The 11,804-nt window shown below is 45.8% G+C and overlaps 1 protein-coding gene across 1 annotated transcript; it reads right to left on the bottom strand.

The window, feature by feature from the left end:
• Positions 1–470: 470 nt before the first annotated feature.
• LOC101558485 (H/ACA ribonucleoprotein complex subunit 1-like) lies at positions 471–11,261 on the bottom strand. The gene is made up of 3 exons (XM_055139870.1): positions 11,178–11,261; positions 10,980–11,057; positions 471–1,370 (listed from the first exon to the last, which is right to left on the bottom strand). The coding sequence occupies exons 1-3, from the start codon at positions 11,259–11,261 to the stop codon at positions 822–824; spliced, it is 711 nt and encodes a 236-aa protein (XP_054995845.1). The 3' UTR covers positions 471–821.
• Between the last annotated feature and the right edge of the window lie 543 nt (positions 11,262–11,804).

The following is an 11,804-nucleotide window of genomic DNA, read 5'->3' as shown; positions in this document are numbered from 1 at the left end:
TCCAGAGACCATAAAACAAAGCTCCGGAAGCGCGCGGCCTCATTCAAGGTGCAAACTCTTATTGTCTAGTTCTCTCTCTCAGAGAACCCAGCAAACTACCGAGAGTATCATGCCCGCACAAGAGAGTCTGGTAAGCTCCCCATGGTGTATTCTGTATGCCAAAAACAGTAACAATGATGGGTCTCATTCCCCTGACCCTGAAAGAGCCTCCAATGTGGCACCGTTGGAAAGGACGAGTAAAGAGAGGCTGCAAAAATCTCAGGATTAGGATGAATGGAGACATTACTGGCGCCTGATCGAGCAAATCGATGAACAACGAGATGACAGTGATGCCGTGACGGTAAGGGATAAGAGGGCTAGAGGACTTTGAGGTCTACGAGGAGACTAGGATAATGGAACTATGATGATTGGGACTGCAACCAAAACTACGACTAAGATTGTGCTATAAGGGGAGAGATTTTTTTTTTTTAAACAAAGAAATAAAACATTTTATTAAAAAATTCAACTATTGGGCTGGAGCAATAGCACAGCAGGTAGGGCGTTTGTCTTGCATTCGGCTGTCCTGGATTCGATTCCAAGCATCCCATATGGTCCCCTGAGCACCGCCAAGGGTGATTCCTGAGTGCAGGGCCAGGAGTAACCCCTGTGCATCACTGTCACCCAAAATACAGCAAAAAAAAAAATTCAACTAAGCTTCAAATGAAGTGTCCACTTATAAACACCAAGTGTCCAGGCCTCGAACCCTCCAAAGCTGATGTTTGCCTTTGAGGTCCGACACCGACTGACGCTCTTCTCTGCCTGCAGCTGCCATTTCACTCGTGTCATAAATGACTCTTCAAGACTTGACCAGGAAACGAGTTCCCAATCCACAGAAGACTGTACTGAAGCCAGCCGGGAAGACGCGAATGTCCTCTCCCTCTGAAGCCGCCACCCCCTAGTCCTCCTCTGAAGCCGCCGCCTCCTCGGCCTCCTCGGAAACCACCTCCTCCTCGCCCGCCTCTGCCACCCCCTCTGGAAGGCCCCTTCTCCCCCGGGGGCGGGGGCAGGAACCTCTGCAGGGGCAGCAGCTTGTAGGGGTCGATGTAGAACTTCTGCAGTTTCTTAAAGGAAGAAGCCTTCATGTTTTCTGACAATTTGACTGAAAAATAAAAGTCTCTGAGCTGGCCGAAGATCTCGTCCACTTTGCCGATCTGCTCCTTGTTCTCCAGGTACACGGGCGCGTTGAAGTAAGGCACCTTGTTTTCTTCCGTGGTACACTTACACACGATGTCGTCTTCACAGGGGTGCAGGAACTCTTCCAAAACGACCACGTGCTCTGGGGGCCCGAAGTCCTGGCCCTTGGCGAAGCCAAGGGGAGAGATTTGACTATGCTGGGGAGGAGAGAGAAATAAACTGTCTACCAACCAGCCTGGGGCCCTGTTTTTCCATTCCCCTGGTCCTTCACTCATCTGTCACTGTGGGCCTGTCAGCTTTCAGCAACTGAACACTCAAGTTCCGTATGCACCCATGTGCTTTCTTTGAAAACTCACAGGGCTCATGTGGTGCTGGAGATTAAGCCCTGGGTTCCTGCATACAAAGCATGTGCTCTATCATGCAAAGTATGTACTCCAGCCCTTTGAGCCATCTCCCTGGCCTCTGATCACAGTTTTAGAAGCACTAGTCACATATTTTAAAGAATATTCTTCAATATTTTCTGATTTTCTGATGTTTTCTTCCTGTCTGGATGAGGTTAGGGGTTTAGAGGAAAAATAGCAGGAAAGTAAAGTATCTCCCATCACACACCATCAGAGAACACCTTTTTACTACTAGATCTTACTACTTTTGATCACTTGCTTCATGAAAGTGGCTTCAGTTTACCCTACTCAGTGTTACCATTTTTTTTTCTTTAGTTTTTGGAAGCATTATCTAATCATTTTGTTTTTCTGGATTTTTGTGGTGCCAGGAATCTAATCCAGGACTTAACACAGGCAAAGCATTGTTGCCCTACTGCTGACCCATATCTCCAGTTTCATTTAATTTTCTTTTTAATTTTTATTTTAGGCACTGTGGTTTGCAATCCTGTTAATGACAGGGTTCCAGACATAACACACCCCAGAACATCACCCTCCACCTGAATGTCCTTCCCTCCACAGTAGCCCTAGGGCATTTGTTTATTCTCCTACTCCTTTCTTTATATCCCACGTGTGAGAGAGATGGTTCTGTTTCTTTCCCCCTTTCTTTGACTAACTTCACTCAGCATGATGCTCTCCAGATCCATTCACATAGCAAGAAATTTCATGATTTTATCTTTTGTTACAACCTACTAGTATCCCAGTGTGTATATGTACTATAGTTTCTTTATCTAGTCATCTGCTCTTGGACACTTGAGTTGATTTCAGACTTTGACTCTTGTGAATAGTGCTGTCAACTAATTTTTTTTTAATTGAATCACTGTGGGATACAAAGTTACAAAGTTGCTCCTGATTCGGTTTCAGTCATGTTCTAACACCAGTTCTTTCTCCAGTGTACATTTCCCACCACCAATGTCCCCAGTTTCCCACGTGCCACATCCCCCACCCCAGTTTGTTCTAATTATTTTTGTCTGATTGATTGGTTTGTTTTTTATTTTGGCTTTGGTGGGGGGCACTCCCAGCACTGTTTGGGCTCCTGGGAGTAGGGGAACACACAATGCTAAACGGAAGCTGGGCTCCAAACATGCAGAAAGAATGCTCCAGCCTGTTGAGCTCCCTCCCTGCTCCCTTCATCGGTTCATTTTAATTTCTATTTCCCTGACTCTGAAAATTCCTCAGAGGAGAATTGCTTGCTCATGTCCTTTGCCTATGTTTCAACTTGCCTATTTGTCTTTAGATCTTACTGATTTCTACAGGTGATTTATATATAAATTGCCATCTGTGTCAATTAGGATATCATTTAGTAGTTAATTTTGTGTAGGTCTTTTGCCACATGTACATTTCTAGTTTTTATTTAATCTTGTTTACATATTGTTTCCTTTGTTCTTTGTGCTTTGAGAACTACCTTTGGAACACTCAGCTGTGACTCAGCAGTCCCTAATAACCATTGCTTCTTGAGACTTTATTAATATTGCCTCTTTCCTCCAATGCCCTTTCACTAGCAGGCAAGTTCCTACTTATCTTGACTGCCATAAATCAAATGAAACCTCCTCTGCAAAATTCTTCCCAGTTCCCCAGGTAAGAATAGTTGGTTGCTGTCTTCCCAGTGACCCCACAACTTGTCCCTCTGTTTATGAGAGCATTATTGCCCTCCATGATAGTGCTCCTCACTTAGGGTACATATATGAATATTTACTTATAGGGACCTCTTCTGTTCAGGTTGGTGGCCACGCCTGGTGTTGCTAATGGGTTACTTCTGACTGCTCATTGATCACCCCATGCAAGATGTGGGGACCCTTTCATCTGATAGAGGTTGGATCTTGATTGAAGTGTGTGCCAAGCAGGCACCCCAAGCTCTGTGCTGTTTCTGTGTTCTCTGTGGCCATCATAAAAAAGCTTTTACTGTGCTTAAATTCCAGAAATTTGTGATAGTAGATATTCTTTTTTCTACTAAGTACACAACTCACACTTTTTGAGTATGTGTTTTTGCTTTGGCAGAGTCTCTTGCCCCTGCGCCTGCCTGTCTTCACTGGGGCCCCTTGGAGGGGGTGGGTTGAGTTTCCCTCCCTGCTCCAAGCAGAGCCCCGGCAGCCAAAGACCTCCAGAACCCAGCCACAGCCATGCTCAAGGCCCCTCTCCACACATCACACATTCGGGCAAGCCTCACGCATGAAGGAACCGGCAGAGGAACCCAGGTGTGTGGAACCCAAGGCTGAGATCTCCAAGCCTGCTCAGAACAGGACTGGACCTCTTCTGCCCAGATCCTCTATTTTTTCATTTTCCAGTAGCTAGGTGGTCACATCCAGAAACTGCCCACCGTACCTCTCCCCCCCACCCCCCGCACTGTGTAACCCCATCAACGGCCAACATCTAGAGACTATAAAACCAAGCTCCCGAAAGTGACTTCTTATAGCCTAGTTCTCCCCCTCGGAGAATCTGGCAAGCTACCAAGAATTTTCCTGCCTGCACAGGAGAGCCTGGCAAGCTCCCCATGGCGTATTCATATGCCAAATACAATAACAATGATGGGTCTCATTTTCCTGACCCTGAAAGAGCCTCTAATGTGGCACTGTTGGGAAGGATGAGTAAAGAGAGGCTGCTAAAATCTCAGGGCTAGGACGAATGGAGATGTTACTCAATTTGCTCAAGCAAATTGAGGATCAACGGAATGATAGTGATAGTGATAGGGACCTCTTCAGCAGATCTGGGGGGAGGCGCCAGGGGACACTCCCAGTGATACTTAGCCTGAGTGTGAGCTCGAAGTTTCAGTGCTAGGGCCTGGTGGCGCTTGAGAGTCAAGAGAGCCATACACATAGTGGTGCTGGGTGGGAGATAAGGGGTGCTAGTATGCATGCCACCCCTTTGTGTCATATCCTTTGTCCTGTTTTATGAATATCATCTCACTAGTCACATAGAGCTTAATACTATTGGCCTATCACTTTTTCCTTTCTGCTTTGCCCCTGGTCCAATCCCCTTCAAGGCTATATGTTGAGGTTAGAAAGGCTTGCTTAAGGAGTAAATGATGGTTTCTGTGTTTTAGGTGTACGTGACTAGGGGGTCGAGTGAGGCTCAAGGCCGGACACATGATACAGGCACCCTGTTTTGCTATCTTTGCCCAGTTACTCCCTTTTGCGAGGTTCCACTTCAGGACCGCTTTGCAAGGTCATGTTTTTCCTGATCTAGAGTCTGTCACCCTGCTTCACAAAAGGATCACTACTGGTCATGCCTAGGAAACCATACATGACGCCGTTGATTGAACCTCTGTTAGCCACATGCATGGTAGGCACCTTAACTCCTACACTATCTCTCCACAACATTCATTATTTAAATACATGTAGTGTAGCATTTACCACACTAAGTATTTTAGAGTGTGGCTTTGGTGGTCTCATACAACATTCACATTGTTCACAGCCCTTGCCACTGTCCCCATAACTCTTCATCTCTGAAAGTCTGTAAGTTTCCCATTAAACTGTAGTTCCAATTTCCCCACCCTCCAGTTTCTGACAACCACTATCATACTTTGTCTTTATATTTTGACCACTCTACGTACCTTGTAAACATGGAGTCCCCCAACTTTTGCCTTGAGGTGATTGGATTGCTTAGCATATCTCCGAGTTTCTACTATATTGTGACATATTCAAGAATTTCTTTCCTTTTTAAGGCTGAATGATATCCTAGTCTCTGGATGCATCACATTCTGGTAATCCTTGATCAACAGACCAGAAGAAGGCAGGGTGTTTCCATCTCTTGGCTAATTGTGAATAACGCTACTAGAAATGTGTATGTGCAGATATCTCTAAAGACCTGTTTGAGAAGTATGATTTCTGGTTCATATGGTAATAATTTTTTTGTTTTGTTTTTAAGCTCTAGGGATACACATGGTTCATGGTACTTTGAGTATCATCCAGTGCTAGGGATTGAGTCAGTTTCTCCTGTACATAATGCATGCATGCACTTAGCCCTTTGAGTACTCTCTCCAGCTGGTTATTCTATTTTTAGCTTAAGGAGTCTCCATAATGTTTTCCACAATAGCAGTATCACTTTACAGTCCTACCAAAAGTGTACCAGGGTTCCAATTTCTCTACAATCTCACCAACACTTGTTTTCTGGTTTCCTGAGAGTAGTCATCCAAATGGGTGTGAGGAGACTATTTAATTCATCTTTACAGCTAAGCATTTTGCAACCAGGCATGATGCAGTGAGGGGTTATGGAATGAAGGATTAAGGTTATAGTATAGATGGGAGGTATTCAGACTTTTTGCTCATATATCCCCTTCTAAAACCCTGCCCTGTCTCTGTATTTGTGACATTCAAGTAGAACACTAATTTTAACACAAAGAGGGCCTCAGAGACAAAGGACTAGTGCATGCTTTGCATGTGGGAGGCCCAGGTTCAATTCCCAGCACTGCCAGGAGCACATAGCCAGAAATAACCCCTGGCCCTTCTGGGTATAGTCGTCTTCCTCCCAAATAGACAATTCAACAAGGCCTTATATAAAAAAGGTGACTTTTTTGTGCCATAGCTGGAGCTGCTCCTGGCTTACTCCTTGCTTTGTGCTCAGGGATTACTCCTGGAAGGGCTTCAGGGACCACTAGGATACCAAAATCAAACCCAGGTTAGCTGTATGTGAAGCAAGCAAGTGGTCTTTTTAAAAAAATCTCCCCTTTCCCTACTGTTGTAGTATTTTATTGTTGCAGTGGGTGGTTTCATATATACACACAGACAGACAAACAGACACATGCACACACACACACACACACATACACACACACACACACACACACACACCCCTTGTGTGGTGCTGTCACACAGGCTGCAGTGCTCGTCAGGGTCACACTCTAGTCACACTGGTTGTAGTGCTCACTAGGGGTCACTGTGGAGCTCACACACCAGCCAACTGCAGGTTATGCTCCCAGACGTGGTGCCTTGCACATCTTCAGCTGCAGTGTTGCCATGTACAGGACAGTGCATTGGAGCTCACACACCCTGTTGGAGGCCCAGAGATTCTGAACATCAAAGTCTTAGGGACCAGCTTGGTACACAGGGCAGCACCAAGGATCAAACCCTCAGCCACGTGCTTTTGCCATGAAGCCTACCCCAAGTCCTCACAAATAGACAACTTAAATTCTTTTCTTTCTTCCTTTCTTTCTTCTTCTTCTTCTTCTTCTTCTTCTTCTTCTTCTTCTTCTTATTATTATTATTATTATTATTATTATTATTATTGCTCATCGATTTGCTCTGGCGGGCACAGGAAGGCCTCCATTGTGAGACTGAAATTGATGAGCAACGGGGTGACAGTGACAGTGACGGTGACTACACTACTACTATTATTATTAGTTGGGGGGGACCATACCCACTGTTGGTCAAGTGCTACTCTGGCGTCATGTTCTGAGGTCATTCGCCTTTTAGCTCAGAAGACCATGCAGCGTCAGGGCTTGAACCTTGGCCTCATGCATACAAAGCAAATGTTTCTTCCCTTTGAACTCTCTCCCTGGCCCCAAATGAACTATTTCCTTTATTCATTTATTTATGTTTATTATTATAAAGTCTATTATTGACTACCTACCTAATTCATATTTCATGCAGTGATATATAGGAATCAAACTCAGGGTTTTATACATGCAAGGGATCAAATAGGCAAGGGCTCAGACTCAGGGTTCCTGCACGCAAGGTAAGTGCTCTGTCACTGAGCTACCTCTCTGGCCAAATGGACTCCTTTAGAAAATGTGGTCAGGTCCTCTGAGCACCACCAGCAGTGATTCCTGAGTACAGAGCCAGGAGTAACCTCTGAGCATCTCTAGGTGCGACCCCCCCCCCCCTGAAGAAAACACAACAAAATGTTGAGACCTGGGAAATAGTACAGCTGGTAGGGTGCTTGCCTTGCTCACAGCCGACCTTGGTTTGACCCCTTGCATTCTGTAGAATCCCCCCGAGCAACTCCAGGAGTAATTCCTGAGTACAGAACCAGGAGTGACCCTGAGTATTGACGGATGTAGCAACCTCTCCCTCCCGCCCCCCTACCCCCCACAACAACAACAAAAAGATGTGGTCAGGATGTAGGCAAATCACTAGATTTCTGCAGGAAGCAAAGTGGAGCAGCTGCTGGAGTGTTGCCTCCCAGAGGCCTAAGGGGACAATCCCTCTGCCTCAAGAGAAACGATAATGTTTAATTCACAGCCCAGGCTGAACTGCAAGGGGCAGGAACCAGGGGAAGAGTTCCTGTGCTCCCATCTTCCTTCCCTCCTGTCTTCTTCTGTAGGTTTCCCCAGCGCCAAATCCAGGCCAGGTCAGAGGGCACTGAGTCACTGATGTGCTCCAAGCCAGCCAGCCAGGAGAGAGGCGAAGAGGAATAGCGCAGAGGATGGATTTGTGGATCTGCTCACAGGAATCTGGCTCTTTGAGAGTCTTTTTCATGTGTTTTTACCCAGCAGTGCTCAAGGGCCACCTCCAGTGCAGTGCTCAGGGAACCATGAGGTATCAGGACAGGCCCAGGGCTCCTCTATGCGTGTCCCCTTAGGCCAATTCCTCTTCTGTTATTTGTCCTCTGCCCTTTCTATTAAGTCTTTTTTTTTTTTCTTTTTGGGTCACACCTGGCGATGCACAGGGGTTACTCCTGGCTCATGCACTCAGGAATCACTCCTGGCAGTGCTCAGGGGACCATATGGGATGCTGGGAATCGAACCCAGGTCGACCGCGTGCAAGGCAAACGCCCTACCCGCTGTGCTATTGTTCCAGCCCCTCTACTAAGTCTTTTTATTTAAAAATTTTTAATTAAAAAAATTTTTTTTCTGGGGCTGGAGCAATAGCACAGCGGGTAGGGCGTTTGCCTTGTACACGGCCGACCCGGGTTCAATTCCCAGCATCCCATATGGTCCCCTGAGCACTGCCAGGGGTGATTCCTGAGTGCAGAGCCAGGAGTAACCCCTGTGCATCGCCAGGTGTGACCCAAGAAGAAAAAAAAAATTTCTTTTTCAGTTTTTGAATCAGTGCTCAGGACACCAGGTCAAACCTAGGACTCCCACAAACAAAGCATGTGCTCAGCCACTGGGCTCTCCCCAGCTCTCTGGTATGTTTTTTTTTTCTTTTTTCGTGGCATTTTTTTTAATGATCTAACATGTATTTCTCTCTCTTTCTGGTTTTTGGGTCACACTTGGGTACACTTAGTACCTAGGGTTACTCCCAGCAGTAATGCTTTGGGGACCGTGGCATGCCGGAGATCAAAGTTGAGGCTTCTCTGTGTAATCAGGTGTGACAGCCCAATGAGCATCCCCCAGTCCCTAACATGTTCATCTTAAGTGTCAGTCATTGAAAGGATAGCTTTCCTAGCATGTTCATATTAATATTCATAAACATGAATATTAATGTTTACCTATTTCTTTATTTGGGGACCAAACAGGACCTATTCTTGGCTCCTTACTCAGGACTGACCCCTGGTGCTTTGAGAGAAATCATATAGGGATCAAACCAAGATCAGTGGGATGCAAAGAAAGTTCCTTAATCCCTGTACTGTCCCTTCAGTTCAATATTAATATTCTTAATAGTTTTCCTGTCACGAGCTGAATGTAAGTACCATTGTCATTTGTTACTCATCACTCATTTCAAGAAAATATTGAAACAAGTTTTACATTTATAGGCAGAAATGCTTCATCTTTTGGGGCCAGAGATAAAGTTCAGAGGGTATGGTGCTTACCTTGGGTGTGGCCAACCTATTCAATCTCCAGAATCCCTATGGCCCCCTGAGCACCTCCAGAAGTGATCCCTAAGCATAAAGCCATAAGTAACCCCTGAGCAACTGGATGTGGCCCAAAAATTAAAAAAAAAAAAAACTTAAACCTCCATCTTTTTCTTTCTTTTTGGATATATAGATTTTGCTCCCTCTCACAGAATATTTTCCTAGGATGAAATATTTTACGCATTAAAGTCTGCTGCTTACTATCTAACTCTCACTTCATAAAATTTTTTTGTTTGATTTTGCTTGGGGACTGCATCACGTAGTGCTCAGGGCTTCACTCCTGGCAGTGCTGGGGGTACCATACATGGTGCCAAGCATCAAACTGGGTGCATGCAAGGCAAACACCTTACCTCCCATGCTATCTCTCTGTCTCCATAATCGAGCACCTCCAGCTCTCTCTCTCTCTCTCTCTCTCTCTCTCTCTCTCTCTCTCTCTCTCATGCAAACACACACACACAAATTACAAGTGCCCCTGGGTGTCTCCAGCACAGCCAACCAAAGCGGCATCCTCAGACCTGTGCATCATCAGCCCTGCACAGTCAAATGAGTTATCCCCAGCTGCCCTGAGCACTGCATGGAAGACCCCTTTTGTTTGTTTTGGTTTGGTTTTTGATTTTTGGATCACACTGGCAGTACTCAAGGGTTACTCCTGGCTCTGTGCTCAGGAATTACTCCTCACTGTGCAAGGGGGACCACATGAAATATCAGGGATCAACCAAAGATTGGCCATGTGTAAGGCAACCACCCTACTTGCTTTACTATTGCTCCAGCCTCAATTTTTTTTTTTTTTTTTGCTTTTTGGGTCACACCCGGCGATGCACAGGGGTTGCTCCTGGCTCTGCACTCAGGAATTACCCCTGGCGGTGCTCAGGGGACCATATGGGATGCTGGGAATCGAACCCGGGTCGGCCGCGTGCAAGGCAAACGCCCTACCCGCTGTGCTATTGCTCCAGCCCCTTCCAGCCTCAATTTTTTAAAAATTTAAATCATTGAAAATATCCTTTGAGTGGGGCCGGAGCGATAGCACAGCGGGTAGGGCATTTGCCTTGCACGCGGCCGACCTGGGTTCGATCCCGGCATCCCATATGGTCCCCCAAGCACGGCCAGGAGTAATTCCTGAGTGCAAAGCCAGAAGTAACCCCTGAGCATCGCTGGGTGTGACCCAAAAAGCAAAAAAAAAAAGAAAATATCCTTTGACTCTAGGACTCTTTGTTTATGAATTTTCTTATGGATTAAAGATAAAGAATCATTGTTGGGGGCTGGAGTGATAGCACAGCGGGTAGGGCGTTTGCCTTGCACGCGGCCGACCTGGGTTCGAATCCCAGCATCCCATATGGTCCCCCAAGCACCGCCAGGAGTAATTCCTGAGTGCGTGAGCCAGGAGTGACCCCTGTGCATCGCCGGGTGTGACCCAAAAAGCAAAAAAAAAAAAAAAAGAATAATTGTTACTGTTTCAGAATGTCATCTATCAAAGTGTCAGTAGGAAATCTCCATGACTTTGAGCTCTTGCTCATTAATGTAAGAAGAATCCTGCTACGGGGCTAGGGTACACTGGAGCATGTTTGCTTCTTCAATCCCAGAGGGAAACTTCAAACAGGGAAACCTGGACCAAAAGGGAAGCGACCCATCATTTCCTACGGTGGCCGGCCCGTGGCTGTCTGGGTCCAGGCTGTACCTGGATCTGTTTGACTCCTTCTCCTCGTGGTCTCTCAGGGTCTGCAGAGGAACGAGGGAGCTGAAAAGAATAGTTAGAGTTCGAAAATCTCTATTAGTTCCTGCTCTGGTCTCTGACCAATATAAACCAGCACTGTAGCCACAGCAGAGCCTGTTGCCCACCTTGTAGCCAAACTGCTTGCTCATGATCTCTGACCCAAGCATGCTCAGAAGCCTCAGGAACCAGTGGCCACTGACAAGCGGCATGGGGCACTAGGAAGCACTGGACACTGCTGGACACTGCTACTCTGCCCAAGATTGCCCACACTAGCAAGAACGCACGAAACATATCCTCATGAGTAATAAGTCAAGAGTAAAATGACATTGGAAAATGCATCCCATAGTGAAGTTGTTTCTTTTTTAATTAGTTCCTATATTTATGGATAAACACCACTTCTTCCCTGAATGCGACAGAGTTCGGCATCAATTTAATATCCATTATTTATTTTTAGAATATAAACTATAATCACCGAGAAACCATGTTCACACAAGTAAATGAGCAGGGAGGGAGTACTGCTACAACAATGTCACTTCATTATCTGAGATCCTTCTGAGTCATAAGCCACTATAATTCACATAGTGATTTATCTTTGAAAATTATTTTAATGACAAAATTAGAACCTCAGTCAACTTTATTGAAAGCAAATAACTGGCAACTGCAGGCACTGCAAGAGACCTTATTATCCAATCATGAAGAATCCTTTACTCTTGGTTGGTGCTCAGAATGATTCTAACCTCTAGGAGCCAGGA

The sequence above is a fragment of the Sorex araneus genome, chromosome 5, assembly GCF_027595985.1.
Source record: "Sorex araneus isolate mSorAra2 chromosome 5, mSorAra2.pri, whole genome shotgun sequence".
In the NCBI taxonomy this organism is placed as follows: Eukaryota; Metazoa; Chordata; class Mammalia; order Eulipotyphla; family Soricidae; genus Sorex; species Sorex araneus.
Note: the sequence above shows the minus strand (reverse complement) of the source record. Positions and strands in the feature narration are given on the sequence as shown.

Coding starts and splice junctions, on each gene's coding strand:
- LOC101558485 (XM_055139870.1), bottom strand. CDS start 11,261: ATGCCGCTTGTCAGTGGCCACTGGTTCCTGAGGCTTCTGAGCATGCTT. Junction 11,058..11,177: donor GCAAGCAGTTTGGCTACAAG/GTGGGCAACAGG, acceptor GTTCCTCTGCAG/ACCCTGAGAGACCACGAGGA. Junction 1,371..10,979: donor ACAGCCACGGGCCGGCCACC/GTAGGAAATGAT, acceptor TCTCCTCCCCAG/CATAGTCAAATCTCTCCCCT.